Source organism: Barbus barbus, assembly GCF_936440315.1.
Source record: "Barbus barbus genome assembly, chromosome: 41".
Taxonomy (NCBI): domain Eukaryota; kingdom Metazoa; phylum Chordata; class Actinopteri; order Cypriniformes; family Cyprinidae; genus Barbus; species Barbus barbus.
This window is the reverse complement of record NC_136719.1, coordinates 18,239,277-18,261,615: the sequence shown is the minus strand read 5'-3', so window position 1 is coordinate 18,261,615 and position 22,339 is coordinate 18,239,277. Positions and strand designations below refer to the sequence as shown.

Genomic DNA, 22,339 nt, shown 5'->3' with positions numbered 1-22,339 from the left:
AAATACTCTCTAAATGGGTGACATTAAAATAAATATCTGCACATGCTGTGGAAACAAATACAATGATACCAATGTATCACTGTGATGATACAATGATACCTTTTTTCCCCCAAACACAACTTTGGCCCACTTTACCTTTGGCCCTCAGCTAAAAAAGATCAAATAGAGAAAATGCGCTCACTTTCAGCTTTATTAGATTTGAATACTGTGCTTAACCGCCAAGTACAGACTGGACTTCACTTTGGATAAGAAAATAAAAATGGAAACAAAAAGAGTGAAAGCACATACAAAATAAAAATGTATTTTCTTATTTAATGATTAAAAAAATAATCTTTGCAAGACATCAAACACAAAATTCTCCTAAAGCTCTCTTCACTGAGAGGAATTCAAGAGAAGAAAACAAACAGGAACGCCACCATTTTCACACTGAACTGATGACTGGTGTCAAGAAGATGAGGTAAATGTTTTGTTGGGGGAAAAAAAGGCACAATTTACAATCAACCGTGCCATGTAAATTCATGTAATAATACCAATAATAATAATAATAATAATAATAATAATAATAACAACAACAACAACAACAATATCATTATTATTGTAATCATCATCATAATAATAACACCATAACAGCAATAGAAAAAATATGCAACAAAAATACAGACTGAATTTTTTTTTTTTTATATATATATATATCTTACAAGTAATCTTCCAGCCCTACTGTATTGCCTGGCCCATCAAAGAAAAAAAAAAACTGTCCCATTTAAACAATGCCGTGTCCTGCCTCATTCTTTGCTCAAAAGAGTCCAAGACTTCCAGTGGTATCCAACCACAGGCAAAGGGCTAGAATTGTCTAGAGTGGTCAAAACATTTGCTCTGACCAACCGGCTCAGTTTGGAGGAGCTGCAACAAACTATCTGACAACCAGACATGACACACACAGTTTCGAGGGGCCAATGCAATCGTCATGGCAGAAAGCGCCACAGCCCTGGCACATGATCATAGCCTTAAGTCGGCAGGAACACTTGAGAGCCACTTCTTCTGCAGCACTGTCCGCGAATGCCTGAATGCTAAGTGTAGCGTTCTGGCCTCCACTGTTGCTGACGCTCACACGTGGCCTTAGCTGTAGCACACCATCGGCTAAACTGTGGGAGAACCCGCTACCGTCCACCACGGACACATTAGCTGTGTAACAGAAGCTGGATGAGGACCCCCCGTTGCCCCCACTCTGCTGTAGTTTTGGTAGCTTGCCATATAGCTGGTATGGGAGACTGGAGGCCGATGAGGAAGGGGAGGAGGAGACAGGAGAAGCGGAGGTGTCTGCTTGGCGGGCATATGTATTTTTGACTTGTTCCTTCTTGGCCATTCTAAAAAGAGACATTTCCATATTTAGCAGTCCTTCCATAGCTCCACCACCTCCATGAAAATTGTCCAGAGGCTCCTTTTTGGTTATTACAACAGAAGTATTGCCACTGTTTAGAGCAAACAAGTTTTTGGTCAGAGCTTGTTGGCACGAAGGGCGTGAGGAGACTTCATTCTTTACTGTAGCTACAGGAGACAGCTGTTGCTGATACGTCTGATGCTGAGGTGGTTGGGGTTTGCTTGGGCGCCAGTTAATCTTAACAGTAGGTACAACCTCCGATGGACAAAGGTCGCCATGTGGAGGTGAGGGAGCATCAGGTGTGGTTCTGCACACAGACTGGGAGAGATTGTTAGGATGCTGTTGAAAGCCAGCTGGTCTCTCTGGAGTTTCACCCCTTGGAGGAAGATGTCCGGGGTGCTCTTTAATGACAGCTGATTCATAAACTGGAGCATTTTGAGAGTTCACATCCATTGAGGTTCTAGCAGAGGAGTTTGAAGGGAGGGATGTTATGACAGGTACTGCTCCGGGGGGCACTGCACCTCCGGATTGAGAAGTGAACTGAACATTTGTGGATCTTGGGCTAGCTTCCTCAAACAAGCATGCCATTCGAGATGGAGTAGAACCTGGTGGTGAAGAGCCAAAGTTCCGACCAGGTCCAGGAGACACTCGGGCAGATGGGGCTTTGTGTTGAAATTCAGATCCACCAGTTTCTATAGGTCCTCCTGACTCAGACGGGCCTCTAAAACGTGGTCCCAGATTTCTCAGAGGTCGGCGATTGATTGAGTTCCCGGCAGGGGCACCTGGATGTCGATTAATTTCCAGCTTGCTGACTGAGTGAGGCTGGGGTAAAACCTTCTCTAAGGGTAGGCTGCCTTGAAGAAGCTGGGTGACAAGAGGGTTGTTGGCCTCTACAGAGGAAACTGGTCGAGATGAACCTTGGACTCTTCTGCCAACGGGAGGAACTGCAGAATTCTTTAAAGCAAAATCTTCTCCAAGCCCTCTGCCAAGAGGTTTGACATCACCCTCTGTTGAGATAAACAGCTTCACTCCATTGCCATTATCATTCAGTCGTAGATTTCTACTTTGGTCCCTCTCTGCCTGTGTCAGGTAAGCTTGCACTTGGGCTTGTGAGGGCGCAGTGGCAATCTGGTCCTGAGCATGGTTTATAGCATGGCTATGAATTGGATGCTGCTTGTGGGGATGAATGACGGGCTGGTTTGGCACACCATTAGGGAAGCGAGCCTGAATGACAGTTTGAGTATGGTTGGGGTTAGATATATGGGCTTGTATGACTGGTTGCTGGTGCTGAGGAGGATTCAACATTGAAGTGAGTCGACTTGAGGTCTGAATGACAGGTTGATTCTGCAACTTTGTATTTTGAGCTTGCATGCCGTTACTATCCATCTGGGTTCCATGCCAGTCCAGTGTTTCATCCTCATGAGTTTCATTTTCAAAGTCAGATGCCGTCTCCGTAGAATCACTGTGTGCTCCAGTGTCTTCCTCGCCTGCATTACTTGGTAGAAAAGGCAGAGAGGCTGATTCATATTTGCCATCAGCATCACTTCCTCCATTCCTATGCTCTTGTAGCATCTCCTCTCTCATGGAATGCTCTTCACTACTTTCTACCCATCCATTTTGGGCTGTAACAAGTGTCTCTTTGGGCATTTTCAAGTCTGAGCCATGCTGGATAACTCCAGTTGTCCCTGGGTGATGCTCACCACCGTTCTTTTCACCTTCCCAGGTTTGAGAAGAAGCTGCCAAGGTCCTGATGACATCCACACCCTGGGCACCAAATCTTGGCAGAGAGTCTGGTATAGAGGTGGGCACTAAAGAAATGGCATCATTGGATGCTGAGGTGCAAACAGGGGTAGTTGTTCTGCTCTCACTGGACTCTGCCTCCTCACCTCTCCCCTCTTGGTGACTGCAAAAAGACTCTAGTTCGCTTGGCGTAGGCACTGGGGTGTCTAAAGTCTGCTCTGAGGCTTTATCACTTGGGCAGGCAGTCACCTCTTCCACTCCACAAATCTCCTCCACTTGATCCTGGGAAGCAGGGCTGTCAGTTGCAGGTGGCGATAGCGTGAGTGTTTTCGGAGACTCTGATGGTGGTAGAGATTGGTTTGAAGACACAGAGGAAGGAGATGGTTCGGTAAGTGGGGTGGAGGTTTGAGGCCTCTCTGTTGAGTCTACACTGGACAGCTGTAGTTGTGCTCCAGACGAATAAGAGCTCGCAGGCGATTCCTGCTCCTCCAAATCAACTCTTCCTCCTCGTCTTCCTCCTCCTCCTCCTCCAGGTTCAATGGGACCTGGGTGCTCTCTCGAACGCCTCCCGCTGGAGCGATCCGGTATCCCAGTACCACCCCCCGGGCCGCTCCCCCCAGGCCCTCCCCCATCCCCAGAGGCTGCAACAGCAGCAGCGGCTTCCCGCTGGGCACGGGCTTGCTGTGCACGGGCCTTGATGTCCGCCAGGGTGCGCGCCCCTGTCCCAGAGCGCCGCGACCCTTCATTGGGGGGGACGATGCGGGGACAGATTTGGTACGTTGGCGGCCCCTTGACCCAGGGCGGTTTGATCCGGGAGAGCTGTATCTAGTGGAATGGGCAGAAGAGAAATACTCATATGAGTTATGGTTTACATGAAGACTGTTTTTAACTACAATGAGGTGTATAAGAGACTAATCTGGAAAAAATAACGTGTCCAACATACCCGGATTGGCGGGACCTTGGGCTCCTCTGTTGTAGGTTGTGGCTTTTCTGAGTGCACACAGTCAACTGTGTTACGAAAGGACTGACGCTCATCCAGCCGCGCCCTTTTCTCGGGAAAGCTGGTGAAGGCCTGGGACTCGTCTGGCCTTCTCTTCTGCTCCTTGAGCTGAATTGCTGGACTTGCTGTGGCAGGACTGGCAGCGGGGCTGCTCTCTCGGCTGCTTGCACCAGTGCCCGCTGTACCAGTGGTAATGACCGAAGCCCCATCATCCAGCGGGTCGGTGGCAATAGCAGCAGTGGAGGAGGAAGAGGAAGAAGAGGAATCTGAGCTTGCAGCAAAAGTCTGTCTTTCTGAGGCAGAGGAGGGAGAAGAAGAGGGCGATGATGATGATGATGTTGAAGAGGAGGTTGAGGAAGGAGAGGAAGTCGATGCAACAGCTGGTTCGGGTACTTCAGGCAACAGGTGTGTGGAGGCTTCTGGTTCATCGCAGGTTGAGCTTGTAGAAGCTGGAGGAGGTGTGGGTACAGGAGCAGGAGAGGGGACTGCCTCTGCAGAAAGGTTCTCTTCTAGAGCTTCCAGTCCGAGGTCTGTTTGAAGGACCACCTCTCCCTGAATTGCTGTCGCTTCTGGGACTGGTGATGCAACTGATGGTTCAACATCTGGAGTTGCAGTGCTTTCTGTTGTCTCTGCTGAAGGTACAGCTACCGTTGGAGTTTTGCAAAGTGTTCGCCGAGCTCTGCGTCTGAGGTCAGCCCGTGAACGCCGTCTGATACGGCCTTCCCTCCGTCTTCTTCCAACACTTCGCCTCTTGGGTGTAGCCACTGTAGCAGAATCAGAGTCAAGAACTGCACTGGCAACATCTCCAGCATCACTCATTGTGAGCTTTAATGCCTCTTCTCTCGTCAACCCAGACCTAAAATAATAAATGGGAAAAAAAATACTTTAAACCAACATCAATTCTAGGAATTAGGCGGTTTAAGAATATTTTAAAAAGGCTATCGAACCTTTGGCCATGGTACTCCTCAAAGAATTTCTCCTTCCATGCTTCTACTTTCTTCTCCTTTTCCATCTCTTGCCTGAAACGAACCTGCATCTCATGCGTGAACTCACCTTCAAGAGAGTAAAAATATTCACACTTTATCCACCATTATAGTAAGCTACCTAGAGCCACCTGTCTTGGTCAGTTTCTGTCATTTCTTTACATACATTACAGAACAATACTAAGAGACTTACCCTCAGCTAGACGCTCTTTCCAGCTCTGGGATGCATGAGTGAAGAATTCATTATTCAGGGCAGAGCTGCTTAGTCGAGCAAGGCCATCAGGGCCAACCTACACATTAAAAGAATTGAAAAATTTGGTGAGAAAAAAAAAAAAAAAAACAGGATATAAGTGTAACAAGTGAAAATTAAAAAGCCTCTAAGAAATATACCTGTCTGTCCACCTCTGGTAAAAGCTGGAGTAGTTGCTGCTGGGAGTGAGGAGGAAAAGCAGCAAAGGTGCGCGTGTTGATGAGAGCACGAATGTTGGTGTTGACTAGGATGGAGCCTGGAGTCTCAAAATCCACCTCCACTCCCCCTCGATTCCTTTTCATGGGACCTGCAAAATATAGTCTTACATTGAGTGTACATAAGATCATTGCTTAATGAAACATTGCACGGCAGGGACATATTTATGTAATATCTTTAGAGCAGACTCTGGTCTACATTCACAAAACCGTGAGTGCATGATAATATGAATTCAAAGCACAAGTAAATCTAAATAATCAAATAATGTTATGGCAGTACTAGTAAAGCAATACTAATAGTTTAATTCCACCTGAGCTATTGATCAATCCACACAGCTTTTACATTATCAACAGAACATTACATCAGCCAGTGCTGCAATTAATAAACCAAAGCATAATGCACACTACAAAACATATCTTCAATGAAAATAGACACAAGTTTTTCACTAAGCTGGTCTTAGCTAGATTTGACAGAATAAAACAAAGTACACCGACACTGAAAAAGAAAAAAAAAAAACAACTGACAAAACTGACAAAGACAAACTATGTTTGGTACTCTGCAATAGACTAATGTTTTGACCAGTGTTTGAGGTGTTAGAGGACAAAACATTTTTACACACTGAGAAACCAGCATGACAAGATACACATAGCAACCTATGTCCTTCATTTAATAGGATCAAGGCAAAAAAAATACACATACACCCTTTTTTGCATGCAACCATCCACTGCAAATAATAAATGATAAAACTAAAACTAACTGAATAATTGGTTATTTGTTTATTTTCCCTAATCCATCCAAATGCCTTAATTGCTGGTTAGAAATAATGAAGATTGGGACATAGTTTGTCATTAGATTGGCTCAAACTTGTTAGCTATTCAGTCCCTCTGTGTAATAATAACTAGAGAGGACTTATTGAATTACTGATGTTCTATGGAAAGTGGTAAGCAAGGGGCTTAGGGGGTTGTAATTAATACATGGGGGTCCTTGGTTTTCATCCTCTGTACCTGAACGAAGACCACGTATGCTCTTGAAGTGCTGGGTGCGTTTCCAACCCAGCTCGGAGCGGGTACGGAGAGTGGGGCCTGGACCCCCCCTAGAGCCTTCCCTGCGCCTCCCCGCTGCTCCTGAGGGTAAAGGTGGGGGGAGGATGGAGGCTAGTGAGACTCTCTGAGAACGAGTGAGTGTGGGTAGGGCAACTGAGGTATGAATGCTAGTGGCACTAAAGAGGCCAAAGTGACAGGCAAAGATTTGGCATGTACGTGAAACACGAAAAGTCAAAGGGACGGATATCCCAAGGCACAGAGACAAAGAGGAAGTAGGGTGAATGGATATCTCTCTAAGACGCAAATGCAAAGCAGATATCCAAGGGGAACAGAGCAGGGCTGAGAGGACAAACCAGAAACACTGCTTTTACACTGAGGGGTATTGACGTTCAAGTGACAAACACGTCAGTGGCTTCTAGAAAAGATAATGCTTTTAGTGCAAAGTTAACCAAGAAATAGAGGCGGCGGCTGTCAACAGGAGGGAACTGTGGGAAAACTGCCCTTGAGGAGACTGTACTATAAATGAGAGTGAGTGTCAGTGCGTAAAATTACAAACACTGTCAGGCCACTCAGATAAAGAGCATCCACAGTCAGAGGGAGCAGGTATACAAAACCACTGCAGAGGGGGGAAAACAGAAAGAAGGGGGAGAAAAAAGTGAACAAGTAAAAGAGCTATTGTAACCTGATGGAACGTGTTCACCGTTGACCTTGAGAGGAGTGAGCACTACACGGGGCATCATCACAGCTTTCTTCCTCTGTCTCCCTGACTGTAAAAGAGATGGGAGAAATAATCATGAGCACATACACACAGGTCCTCCACAGACATGGAAAATAACAGCATGCTCATAGGGGAGAATTTAAATGGAAATGCATATGCCTGGTAAAAGCTGAGAACGTTAGAATTTTACCAATAAAATATTTAGATTAATGCAGGTACGAAGAATATAAAGGGAAAGGACAAGGTGTAAGTGTCCTGGAAATGACAGTTTTCAGCTCATTTTCTATGGGAGCTGAGTGGCTGGCAGGGGATTGCAAGACTGACAAGCAAATGAGAGGAGAAAAGCATGAAGGCAGCTTTAAGTTTCAAAATCTGCTGATTGGTGTCAGAGTATCTTGTGGATTCAGTGCTTAAATCAAAAAATATTTTACTGGATTTACTGTAAATGATCAACCAAGCAAATCATCTGTTTAGAACCTGATGATATACTCAAATCAAGAAGTCCCCGACCTGAAATTGAAATGACAGCGCAGAGCGCAAAAGGTCTTAGTCTTGACTAATGATGTCAGCGTTATCTGTGGGGTTTTCTTGATTTGACTCACAACGTTAACTTTCAGCACTTCACTAATGACTAATTTTTACATAGTGACGTCATGCATTCAACTGCCTTCTGGCATAACTGGTGATCTGAGGAGGAGTTGAGTGCTGTGCATAAGAATGATGATGAGATGGAAATCCATTCTTGGAGGGTCCTGCATGTAAAAATTAGTTATGAAGGTGATGGTTCAGTGCAAAGGTGAAGTTAGGCACTGCTGGTACCTGTGAGGAGCGACTGAGTCTTGTCTGTGGTTCTGTGGAACAAGAGGCACTGGATGAAGACTCATCCACAGAAGCTGGAACAAAGAGGAAACAAGTAGAACATCCATCAACAATATTACTGCAGCAAATCACATTTTAATCCTGTTCCTGTGTTAAGTTGATACACAGAGAGAAAAGGAAAAAAATATGATGCTGACAAATGATAATTTCTTCACTTTATAATTTTTTGTAAAATATTAGTGTTTCTCATTTCAGCTGCTCATTAAAAAGGTGAGATTAAATATACACATTTACAACTATCTACAGCAAATTACAATATAAACACCATAGAGCAGGGGTGCCCAACCCTGTTCCTGGAGATCTACCTTCCTGCAGAGTTCAGCTCCAACCCTGATCAAACACAACTGAACCAACTAATTAGGGTCTGAAGGAGCACTTGATAATTACAGACAGGTGTGTTTGATCAGGGTTGGAACTGAACTCTGCAGGAAGGTAGATCTCCAGGAACAGGGTTGGGCACCCCTGCCGTAGAGTAAACATCATTGATTCATCAGTAGTGTAGGAGCAGTAAGTAATTTCTTACATCTTATTTACTAACACGTGGTCATAGGTGAACATTTATGTTTTCTTTGTTATGTATTGTTGGCTGATGGTTTGGTATTGGGGAGGGGATGAGTAGAGAGAAAGGCAACCTTCTGCTGACTGCGTGTTGCATTTGCCCTCATATGCTTCACCACAATAAAATGCACAAAGGCATTAATATTGCTTTTGATTGCAAGTAAGAGTGCTTGTAAATGAGTTCTCCCAATATCTAGCCTCTCGGTAGCTACTGGCTGTTGCTAATGATAAGCAATCACTTGTCATAAACATGCAATTTTCATTAATTATGAACTGCTCTGAACCCGTGAGCCAGTAAAACACGCAAAGGTCATATTTATTTACTAAAAATCACGGCCTTTTAAAGTTTAGTCATCACATTAGGCTCTATCACAATTCCTGTCTATCTGTCCTCAATTTATCACCTTTTCAAAAAGATCATTAAGAATTATACCATTCAAAATACATGATTTTGATCAAACTAATTTTAAAACATTTTAAGAACCTGCAGCAACCCGATAGAATAGCAGCTATTTCCTGACTGATAAGATTCTGAAAAGACAAAATATTTATCTTTGTATACTTTTTCCCCTACATACCATTTATAATTAATAATGATAGGTCGCATGTAGTTTGTACTTTGCAATAGGTGGTAAATATGCATGTAGTCCGATTCATAAACTTTCTAAACCAGAGGGAAACAGATAAATACTGGGTTCCAGCACCCATTTCAGGGGTAGAAAACATATGAAAGTATTTAATACTTCTTGCCTGATACTGCTTATGACATCTAGTAATCTTTTTCATTTTAATTATGGTGAATATATTTTTAAGAGAGAGAAAAAAAATAGATCCTGCTGATGTCTAAAAACATCAGCCTTTCAAATATCATCCTTCCACATCTATCAAGAACAAAAGGAATCAGGGCCCGTATTCTTAAAGGCTCTAAGAACCCTTTAAGAGAGCTCCTAATTTAGCTTAAAAATTTCTAACTAGGAGTCTTGGCTTAAAAGTGATTCAGGACCAATATGAGAGCAACTCTGAGCAAGGAAAAGACAAAAACTTTTATCTTAGTGAAGAGGCGGGGGTGACCCCGTTGCTAGCCTAGTCTTTTGAAGACGGTCATTGGTTGGTTGTCCAAGAAGGAAATAAGAGCGCTTAAGAGTAGGGCTTATAAGCCTTCACTTTGAAATTACAGGTGTAATTTTTCCTGGTTTACGGTAGTCTCTCTCTCACACACGCACATTAAATATGTATATATATTCTTTATTTTTTATTTACCATGCGGTCATAACATATTTTATAGGAAATCAACAACGACACAATAAGGTTCTGAAAGTGCTGTAACAGACCCAAATCATCGCTGCTGCATAGTTGCATTTTTCCAGTTGCCAAATATGTTAATGTAGTTAATGTAGTGATTATGTCCATTTCTGGCGCTATGGCATTTCTGTGCGGTGTCGGAGATGTTAGCGTATCTCTAATAAGATCGGTCAAATATGATCCCTGCACGATCTAATGTGTAGCGTCTTATTAACTCACTGTCATGCATTGTGTGCAACATTTCTTCTCCCTCTTCATGTTTCGTCCGTTTTCTCCACTGCTAAAGAAACTCTTAAGCCTCTTAAAAGTCCTCGTTCATACTCCTAACAATTTTGGACCTTCAGACCTCTTTTAAGGGTTAGGATGCTTTCTGAATTACTTTTTTCTTTACTAGAATCTTTTCTTCAATTTTAAGAGGAAACACCCACATTTTTAAGAATTTTCTTAGAATTTTGTTACTAGGAGCAACTCTTAGCAGCACTAAGATTTTTCATGAATACGGGCCCAGATTTTCACACACATTCAGAAAATAGAGCAAATGTGAAATACATGGTCATTTCCAGGCATAATTTTGCACGTATTCTCCTTCACGCAACACAAATACATGTTCTAAACCACTCTCATCTAGGTCACTGCTGGATGTGTCATGTGCCGCAATATCCATGGCAACACGCACATCCAAAGCAAAAAAGAAATCAATGTCTCTCAGGCACTACATGCTTCTTAAGCTCAGGGTATTTAATGCTCATCACCATTTGGAATCAAAGCTTTTCTTAAAATGAAAAGATGGGGCCTCTACTTTTCAGCTCTTTTATACGCTTCTTTAATTTATAAGCCTGTTCCACTTACTGGAAAAGAGGCTGAATGAATCAATTCTGGGAAAAGAAATTTAGAAAAGAATGAATAGTCCACACACCATCATTTTCACCACTAGCAGCAGCCGTCTCTGTGGAGTCACAACTCTCCTGCTCTGCTCCTTCAACTGTTGATGTGGTGGATGCTGTTGGAGTGCCAGTCCCATCTCCAGACTCGTTTGCAGCCGGGCTCTTTGTCCACTGAAGTGCATTTTTCTGTAGGCATCAGTGGGTACATACAGACACAGGATATGTAGCTCATTCTATGCTGGTTTTGGCATCATAATCCAGTTGCATAACTAGAGTGAAATGTGTAAAGCACTGAAAGGAAGCTAGAGGGATTTATAGACTCTCTACCTTTAGGGTAAACAAACTCATCCTTCCAGGAAGCTTGAAGAAAATACTGTTCTTCACTCTGTCTCCTCTCACCTGAGAGTGAAGCATGGTGACCAGGCAGGCCAGAGGAGCTGTGCCACTGAAGGAGGATGGAAAGTAGAGAAGAAATGTCTAAGTGCTGCTCAAGAAAGTAAGAAACTGTAAAATACAATATATAGATAATTAACTTTATCTTACCTTCTATTTTGGGGTGAAAAAGGTTTCAGAAAAAGAGAGAAACACAAAATAGCATTTTAGAAAAATACTCAAACCCAGTCAAGAGGCAGCAGAAATGTACTCGTATACATAGAAACAAATCTCTAGCATAAAAAAATAATTCTCAAACAGAAACACAGTACATTAATATTCATGAATATTTTATACTAGACCTCATTTCTTTGAGCCCCTTTGTTTGGATGACATGTAGAATCTGTTTGGGTGTCATCGGGGCATCAGAAAAGTTCTCCAGAACCTGCAAGAGGTCAAACAAATCACATCAAATCAACAACTATCCAATTTAGTGTACAGTCAACTCACTTTTAACTCATTCATATTAGGGATAGGGACACTACATGTTTTCAAATTTGACTGGTTGGTGGGTTGCATGAACATTTAATTGTTTAAAAAGCAATTGTAATGCTAAATGACAAAGTAAAAAGTGTAAAGACAAGAGTGTTTAGCATCTCTGACACTGCCCCTAAAGACCATCGACTCTATCGTGCGACTCCACCGGGCTGGGACACCGGCAAAGGATATCGCTTTTTATTTTTCCTCTCTCCTACAACTTGTTTCACTTCTGTTTCAGTTTTTAGATTATTAAATTTTTTTCATTTAAATGTTTAGTATTGAAATGTTGTTGTATGCATCATTTCTTTATTTTCTTAAATGTGTGTATATAGTATTTACAGAGTTTTGACTTTTAGTTTTAGTTACTTTTTCTTATTTGTAAGTTGCTTTGGATAAAAGTGTCTGCTAAATGACAAAGTAAGTAAAGTAAAAGTAATGGCACGAGAGACTCAAAAACAGTTACATGTCCAACTGCATCTATATGAACATAGCTGTGGCATTTAAAGAGAATGAATAATAAAAAAAAGACAATCTGTGAGGGTTTTACTGTGAAAACCGCTTAACAGTTAAAGCACAGCACACTCAGCTTGCCAATTACAGTGCCACAGCAATTCATTTTAAGACCATGTCAGAAACACTCAGCTTTCTTCTGTTAGGTCCATATTACACAGGTTCTGCACAGTGTACAAAGCATAACATCAACCTGCAGCTGCCACACACAGCTGAGTAGATCCAGGCATATGAGACAGGCTTATAGCCTATATGACTAGCAAAAAAAAAAAAAAAAAGGATTGTGGAATGGAGACAGATTATAAAACCAAACATTTCCCTCTCCATTAAAACAGAGCTAATAAATTCCTCCTAGTCCTGGTTCACAAGAGGATGTAACCTTCTGCAAGTATGGTGGTTAAAATGGGAAGCACTGCTCCCGCTGTGCTCAGCTAAGTCTAGAACCAAGGACACTGGAACAGGAAATGGAACAGCACAAGCTACAAAAGAAATGTGCACTAAATGATAAAATACCAAGTGCACTTCCTGCAAGGAAACAGGCATGAAAAACGTCAAGCTGTGAGAACTTCAACCAAACTACTAGGCCAATGACAAGACAAACTTTCCAGTTATTTATAACAGAGCGGCACATTTAAGCATTGCTTCTGGAGAGTCATGCATTGTGCCAGCCTGGTCTTTATCCCTCTAACCCCAGCCATTTCATGGTATCATAGGGAATAAAAAAATGGAGTGATATTATACCCCATCATAAATCAGAGAACAAACAACATTGCTAACATTTCTGCATTTAAATATAAGGAAAAGGGAAGTGGTGTGTGGCCAAGTATGGTGACCCATACTTGGAATTTGTGCTCTGCATTTAACCCATCCAAGTGTACACACAGTAGTGAACATACACCCGGAGCGAGCAGTGGGCAGCCATTGCTGCGTCGCCCGGGAGCAGTTGGGGGTCCGGTGCCTTGCTCAAGGGTCTCACCTCAGTCGTGGTTTTGAGGGTGGAGAGAGTGTTGGTTATTCATTCCCTCACCTACAATCCCTGCTGGACCTGAGACTCGAACCCACGACCTTCAGGTTACAAGTCCAACTCTCAATCCATTAGGCCACGACTGCCCCTTATATAGCATTTTCATTGCTTCCATATTTGGGACGTGCATCTGAGTGAAACAGCTTATCCAAAAATAAAAAAAGAGTGAGATTTCACTTGTTGATTGGATGCAGGTGGATCTGAATAGGGATGTGTGCTACGACTAATTTGACTGTCGTTTAAACGGAAGTCTAAAAGCTAGAAACCCCCCAAAAATGGCAAAAGAAAAAAAACTGTGCGTGTGTCTTTATAACAGCCTACACTTGAAATACTTAATCTTTGAATCACACTGTCAAATCACTCAATGAAATTTGCTAAAAATAGGTCACGATTATGCCATATGCTTGCCTCGCGTTATCATCATTTCATTTTAGGCGGTCATTAAACAGAAAAAAAGGAAGAGCATACACTCAACAAACCAGTGCATAGCTTATTTATTCAGATCGGCTGGAGCAATGCAGAAATGGAAAATCAATCAATAGACTGACAGAATTCTTCATTTTCATATAACGTTAGCCAACATATTAAAACAAAATTAAAAAGCAATCCCGAGGAGCGTCTCTCTGCAGCCCCAAGGTCCAGGGGGCGTGGTTGGATCGAGATCCAACTCCTCCCACCTTTCAGTTACCTAAACCTACCCATCTCCACCCCTAAACCTACCAATATGATGTCACACTTGGATGTGGGCGGGGTTGGATGTCCACCGCAGGATGCAGTGAGCCCTACTTGCACATCCCTGCGAACTTGCAGTTTAAGAAAGGAGTGAGGTGTATGTAGACCAGTCGCGTAGCTACGGGTGGGCCCAATTTCTTCTGTGGCCCACCCAATGAGAAGTTTGTAATTTTCCAAATGGATATTATTTATTATAATAAACGTCTTATTTCACTGTAACTTTATCAAAAATATTAAATGCTTGTTTTCATGGTCAATTACAGGTCGTTTCTTAGTTTTCCCTCTTCCTATAGGTGCATATCATCATACGCTTGCCAAGTGAAGCAAATATAAATCAGATCAATTCATTAAAAAGTAAAAGTCTTAGCAATAAATCCGGACTGTTTACAAATTAAACCCGACAGACCACCTGCGGGTGCTGGATTTATCGATCGGAAACTTCTGAACCAAGTGTGTTTGAAACATCATATTAGCATATGTACAGTGTTTGATCCGCTAAACAAATGCGTCCTTTGTGGACAGAAACACAAACGTTGTGCTAGATCCTGGTCGCTACAACAAACTGCATAATTTTCAGCTGCGCACATTTCTGCGGTCCTCGATGTGCTTGAACTGACAGAGACGTTTGATTATGAAATCATCAGTGAAGCCCCGTTGTTTCAGACTGAGGTAATGCATTTTAATAAACTTCCTTTAGTTAACGTTAATGCATTAACTAACATTAGCAATACATTTGTTACCGTGTTTATTAATCTTTGTCAACCAACTCAGGCAAATGTTAACAATGTTAACTTTTAATTTTAATAATGTCCTATTAGTAAATTTTGAAATGAACATTATCATAACAAATGACTAATGTTAATGCATGCTTTAGAAGTACTGTGTAATTAAACTTGGTGCTGTATTTTTTGTTGGCAATTTAACATGCAGTTTTCATATGCTACACACCTGGCCCACCCAGTTTTATGTAGGCCCACCCACTTAAATATTTGTGGCTACGCTAGTGATGCAGACAAAATAAAATAAGTCAACAGAGAGAGGTTAACAATAAAATCAATAACATGCATTTTAGAAAATAGAATTTCAATTTAATTCTGAAAATGCATTAGAGATAAAAGGGACCCAAAAATAAAACATCTGTCATTATTTACTAACTGTTATGTTGTTCCAAACCTGTATGAGTTTCTTTCTTCTGTTAAACACAAAAAGAGGATATTTTGAATAATGCAGGTAACCAAACAGTTGATCCCAATTGACTTCAATAGTATGGAAAATATCCAAAGTTCTGTTCAGCAGAAGAAATTCATACAGGTTTGGAATAACTTAAGGGTGACTAAATGACAAAATTTTCATTTTTAGGCAAACTATTCCTTTAAGCAGTAGGCAAATATTTTCTGAGAACCATCTAAGGCCCCGTTTACACTATTGCGTTTTCCTTTTAAAATGCATAACTTTTGCTACGGTTTTCCTATTGTTTACACTACTCCAGCATTTTCGAGGTTGAAAACGGAGACTTTTGAAAATGCTGCAGACCTCGTTTTAGTCTGAAAACTCCAGGGTTGCGTTTCAGTGTAAACAGACCAAAGCGGAGACTTTTGAAAACGATGGTGTGGCTGCCCACATTCTCTCTGCGTATCCTTGACAACGAGTAAACAATAACATCATGCTCATTGTTGTACCCATAGATATGTTTGGGAAGATTCCCCATTCGACCGCTCCAAGCACGCAGATGCATCCGCCATCTAAATAATAGGGAATCTGCCTATACATCTCTATGGTTTTACCTGCATGAATGGTCACGTGACGTGCATTTTCGGTTGTGTAGTGTAAACTGAGATCGTTTCTGAAACGCAGTGGAAACGGGGATCGTTTTCATTCTAAAACGCCGTTTTAAAACAAATGCACTAGTGTAAACGGGGCCCAGTACACACCAAGCCGACGCCGACGAACTAGTGGCGAAGAAAGCAGACAGCTGGGTCGGCTCACGTCGGTAGCGTCTGGGTCCAAAGTTGCCCTGACACACCAAGCCGACGCTCGACACACGACAGCAAAGTAGTGTATGAAGGTAGATCAGTAGCAAAACTCGAGAGCTTGTTGATCTGAATGTGAGAACTTGTCATATTAACATTCGTATTTGTAAGTTGAAATTTACACTCACAGCTCTGATCTGAAAAGCTGAATCTTTCGATTTGCACACACAGACAATAATCAAAACACCCGTGTTTTGAAGTCAAAGTTGCAGATTAATGGTTACATGCGTAGAATGACATTCACATAAACAAAATGACACACACAAACGTGTACTTTTGCGCTTTACTTCAGTTTCGCTGTAAAACCTCAAGTCAGCACTTACAACCTCTCAGATCTGGCAGTGCAACTTCAAATCTTAGCGCTTTGACTTTTGCTACTCCTTTTGCGGTATTCCTGTAGCAAAACTCACTTGTGCACTTGTAAATGCAGACGTGAGAGCTCAGAGCCGGGCTGCGAATGAAGACATTTTATTGGTCGATGCCTGACCAATGAACAACGCCAACCATCGCAACTTGCCCTGCAAAAAGAAACATGTTTTTTATGCATATGTATCAGTTATTTGTAAAACACTGGAAACTATTTTCATTGAATATCCTTAGCTTTTATATGATTTTAAGACACAGCATTCATTTTGTCATACAGGTATTATCTGGTAGACAAATAATGCAACATCCTTCATATGTATATACTGCACATTGCAGAGTAATATCACTGTACCAGAGTTGCGACATAACTCAGTTATTTTTATTATTTTTGTTTTTTAAAAATAATTTAAACTTCTTTATTGGGTTAAATTCCTTATTTGCTGGTCAATAATGAAACTTTTTAAATGCAACATAAAAAAATCTAACTTATAAAAATCGAGTGTTTGATAATGTCTAAATGTACATTAAAAAGCAAAACCTAAAAAAATAAGCAGTTATGAACGGCAATACTGTTTTGAGCAACTAGAGTCTAACTAAATAGTCTACATGTATTTATTAAACAGCCATAAGGGCATCCAGTGGTTAAACCATGGCATTACATATGAATATTATCTTTCTGGCCACCAAATGCCTCTAATTTGCCTCTTTACACTGAAAACATTTTCTCTATTTTAATCCTAAATACTACACTAATTGTAATATAAATAAGCATATTAGAAAATGTTATAGGCCTTTTTTAATCGGTCATTCATGGATCATACTTATTGCGCCTATTATTTAGTAAAATCTCCACTAAACAGAACGGAGCTAAAATGTAGTACAGTTATTTTATCGGTTAAAAGTTACACTTAAGGTGTTTGGTCACATTTGACTGCCAAGGAGCATGAGAACAATGCTGTCTCATTCCCCAGAATAAAATTATATTGTAAAGTGTAGTCAGCGTAGTTATCAGTGCACAATCAATTGTTTCTCAACGGCTCTGGTAAAGCGATATTACTCTGCAATGTGCAGTATATACTTATGAAAGATGTTGCATTATTTGTCTACCAGATAATATCTGTATGACAAGATGAATGCTGTGTCTTAAAATCATATAAAAGCTAAGGATATTCAATGAAAATAGTTTCCAGTGTTTTACAAATAACTGATACATATGACAAGTTCTCACATTCAGATCAACAAGCTCTTGAGTTTTGCTACTGATCTACCTTCAAAGTTGCGCGTCCGTTCTGAGCTTTTTTTGTGCACTTGTTCGCCAGCTGAACAGCCAATCAGAATGATCAGATGGCCCGACTGACCAAGCATAGGTCTCTGCAGCAAAGTAATGAGAGTTACCAGATCGGGGCGTTTTTAGACCGTGTCCTGATTGGCTGACGTCATAGTGATGGTAGGTTTAGGGATGGGGTTAGGTAAGGGGGATCATTTTGTTTGTATGATTGAGAAACTCCCAGCAGTTTGAAAACACCCACAAATTCAGAAACGCCCTCTTTTACTCTGCAGAGACCTCAATCTCCGACTGACCGACGAGCTCTGATGCCGACGAATAGGCCGAAAAAAGCCGACGAGGACCAACTTCAGCCGATGCCACGGAACACACTGAGAAAGCTTAGTCGGCCGACGACCAAAAACTGCCCGACGGCCGACCATCGATTCGGACGGTAATTGTTTCTCATTGGGACACAAGTAATTTTCGCTATATACAGGGGGTAGATGGTGATTTAATTGCCGTCCGAATCCAGGATGTCGTTTTTCTCTCACCACCCCCGTAAAAATCCCCGGCCGAATTACCTACTGTTTTTGACAAACACCAAGGTCATGACATGTGGTAATTTAATTGCCGCCCGAATCCATATGTTGAGTTTACGAGAAAAAAAATCAATTCAAAATTCAGTATTTAAACCCTTTTTGAGCACTCCCGAACACCGTAACGTTGTACTTCGATTTAATTTGCATACATATTTCTGAAATGCTGGAAAGTATTTAAAAGAACAACACTTCATGCTCCACCACAGCGACTGTGAGCAGAAAGAGAAGAAAAGCACAAACATTCGAAATGGGTCTTTGTGGCAGAAGCAGGTATGCAATACAATTTTAAAATGTGTATTATAAACGGATATATATCACGTATAATTATATACAACTATAGCGCGTATTTTCTTATTTTTAAACAGGAGATTTAAATAATCAAATAATAAATAGGATTATACATTATAAAATATGCTTGGAATAATAAGAATATATTTTACATAAGTATTTTAAAATACATTTTACACAAGAATAAATTGCGTCTGCTAAATGACAAAAGTAAAAAAGTAAAGAGTGTAAAGACCATCGACTCTACCGTGCGACTCCACCGGGCAGGGACACCGGCAAGGGATAGTAGTAGCTTTTTATTTAATTTTTTCATTGATATGTTTATTATTGAAATGTTGTTGTTATATGCATGTGTTAATTTTATTTAATTTCTTTATTTTCTTAAATATGTGGGTAGATAGTATTTATAGAGTTGTAACTTTTTAGTTTTAGTTACTTTTTCTTATTTGTAAGTCGCTTTGGACAAAAGCGTCTGCTAAATGACAAAAGTAAAAGTAAAGTAAAAGTAAATAAAAATAATTTTATTTACAGCACACAATCACGTGACAGGCCACGTGAGCAGCGCGTTCTCTGGAGCGCAGGATCACAGAACTCACTTCTCCACTGTGGATAAATCACCATCCGAATCCATGAGTTTTATCACTGAGGTGATGTCAATTTATTTTACAGACGTCCATATGAGAAACAATTACCGTCCGAATCGGGCTTAAGACTAACAATATTAGGTACCCCCCCCCCCCCCCAAAAAAAACAACCAACCAAAGGTAAACTCATCTTTATAAAGACCTTACATAGAACAATTCATCATCATATGGATTTCATGAATAAATATCCAACAGACAAGGGGTTAAATTTACAAACAAAACTCATGCTGGATGAAAAGGCTCTGATCCTCATTTAATTCTGTGACATTTCCCTTGTTCCCACAAAAATCTAAACCATTTGTAGAGGACACAATATTAAAACAACCACAAAAAACAAACCTCAGCTTCACCCACATCCAGAATCAGGACTAATGAAAACCAAATTCTCTCTCACAAAAATTGGTTCTATTTTTTTTTAACACATCAAGAATGGCTATACACCATTATAATCACCTTAAGCAAGAAACCATCGAGAAGGACCAGAAACGCTTAAATAGGTGGCCTGCTTCACATTTCCTATTGCTTCCAAGTGTATTGCCAACATGATCTGATATACACTGGCCTTGAGCCCAAGCATCTGGTTGCATCTTTCTCCCAAGGCTGCCATTTCACACCGCTGCTTTTGTTTCAAAGTCATTATATAATGCTGCAATCCTCCTCGAAGCTTCATGATCATTCACACAACTGAATCGTCTAAAATACCTGATCATCCTTTAATTAATAAAATGCTGCCTTCACATTTAAAGTATTCAGTCTATTTGCTTGTGCGTGTTCCCTTTTGCCCGCATCTCCCCGAGAGCCTGTCCTATTACTACAGAAGAGGAGCTGGTAGGAGACTATCCTTCCTGGTATACAGACATGCCCATACCTGCTTCCCAAAGATCAATCACTGTGTGTGATGCCTGCAAAAGAGCAGTCTTTAATATGTTTGGTTGGTATGAGTTGGGTTGATAATCATCTAGGATTTAGACCACAGACAATACATTATGTAAACATTCATAATATGAGATCAGAAGTGACGTTACTTAGACTTAGCATTATATAAAAATTTTTTTTATGAATTATAGCTTTTAAACTGTGACATACACAACACAGCATTGTAATAAATGATACAAGCGGTGGTTCTCTAGCACATGAGATCCCCACCCAAAACAGCACCCCTTGAGCTTCAAGATGTACTTTTACCAGATAGCACGGTCTGTAGCTCACCCAACCTTTCTTGCTCTTAATCTAAAACTAGCCATGAGTTAAAATGCAGAAATGACTAAATTCAAAGACAGTCTGCGCTGTTTGGGTGGATCAAATTCAGGAGTGAGAACTGCCAATATCACTTAGAAAAGCAGACAAAGACCCAACAGACAAATGACTAACCACCTAAGATTTTTTTTATAGACAAAGCAAAAACAGGTTGATAAATTCAACTGCACAGGTTAATTTTGTCTGAGACACTGTATCTGACATAAGGTCTGATACACTCTCGCATTATAAAGGTCTGTTTCTACTAAAGCTTTTTTATAACAATACTAAGATTAAAGTCTAGAAGTCAGACATATGAAGAGGCTAGTTTTTGTGTGAAACAACACTTTCCATGACATTTTCCATTTAATCTACACCAAATGCAACAAAGAAACTAGGATGATGCAGATGATATAAGAAATGGATCTTCTTATTACATTTAATATGCAACAATATATGCATGGCAGACCGATTTTACACACCCTTGGACCACCACAGTGGAGAATAAAGGAGAAACCCTACTATCATAATAGCAAACCTGATTAGTCTTCTTCACATATTATTAGCCACAACGCATGTTTTGATCCAGATGTGAATCATTAAAATGTTTATTGACCCTAATAGTAATTTTATTTATTTAATATCCAAAACTGACAAAGATGATCAATGGCATACGAGCTGGAAATATACAAATATGGCCTACTATAATTTAACACAGTCACAGCTTAAAACAAACAAGAAGTACAAATGGGCATTTAAGACACATATTTGGTACAAAAAAAAGGTATTTAATGACAAACAAGGATCCCACAATGGGTATTTTCACTCAGCTCGCTAAAAGAAGCCCTGCAAACAAAGGGTCAAACAGGCAGAGCAGCTAACACGCTAGGCTACCAGCAAGGGCTCTTTCATTCAAATAGGACACACTAGAAATGTAACGCTTACGTTGACAGGGTAAGTACACGGACCGTGGATTAAGAGCCATGTAAACAAAAACGTAAAAGCCGGGTTACGAAACATTACATACTGTCTACAGATATACACACAGCAGCAGACTGCATGTGTCCAACCCCACAACAGCTCGAGCCCAGCGCGACACAGCTTTGTTCAACGTACAACACCCCTAACCCCACGCGCAGGCATTAAACCGCTACAATTTACTTAAAACGATTAATATATTACCATACGAGCTGCCTCGGCCCACGTGCGCTCCTTCTTTCTCTTCTGTTTGTCCTTCATTTCCTCAGTGTTGTCGCGCGGGTGCGGATTTCTGCAGCGGATATGAAACGTGTGCGTGATATACGGCAAGCCCGCTAGCGTGCTAGGCTAGCTGCAACACCAAACGGGTCTTTGATTCCCTTTCGCCCCAAGTATTTGTATATTCGCACTGTTCAAACACGCACGCGTTTCCGTAGAACGACTTGCCAAAAAAAAGCTGTCGGTTGTTGCAGCAACGGCGTTCCAGAGTTTTTTTGTAATGTCTCGCTGGTTAAACGGAGGTAAACAGAGACAGGGCGAAGAACAGGCGAGCCCCAGAAGCCTTTGGCATACTGCAGGAAATCCTCGGTTTGGAATGCAAGACGAGGAGAACACAACAATGAGGTCAAAGTTCAAACACACTGCAGGAATGCAACACAAAAACAATTCTCCCCATCCCCCTCTTCTTCAGTCGCTCCTACTACAGCCGCGGCGAATCTGACGCATTTTACGGGACGAGGCCACGCCCATTGTTATGTGCGGCGAGATCAAACGTGATTCATATTAAGCAGCACGACACATA

The 22,339-nt window shown here is 41.1% G+C and overlaps 1 protein-coding gene across 1 annotated transcript; it reads right to left on the bottom strand.

Moving 5' to 3' along the window:
* Positions 1-685: 685 nt before the first annotated feature.
* On the bottom strand, positions 686-22,163 carry LOC306861036 (polycomb group protein ASXL1-like). Its single transcript, XM_079403096.1, has 12 exons — positions 21,742-22,163; positions 11,686-11,768; positions 11,279-11,396; positions 10,984-11,137; positions 8,148-8,221; positions 7,293-7,377; positions 6,572-6,691; positions 5,492-5,658; positions 5,295-5,391; positions 5,066-5,171; positions 4,062-4,974; positions 686-3,943 (listed from the first exon to the last, which is right to left on the bottom strand). Exons 1-12 carry the CDS (start codon positions 21,796-21,798, stop codon positions 911-913), a joined length of 5,007 nt encoding a protein of 1,668 aa, XP_079259222.1. The 5' UTR covers positions 21,799-22,163; the 3' UTR covers positions 686-910.
* Between the last annotated feature and the right edge of the window lie 176 nt (positions 22,164-22,339).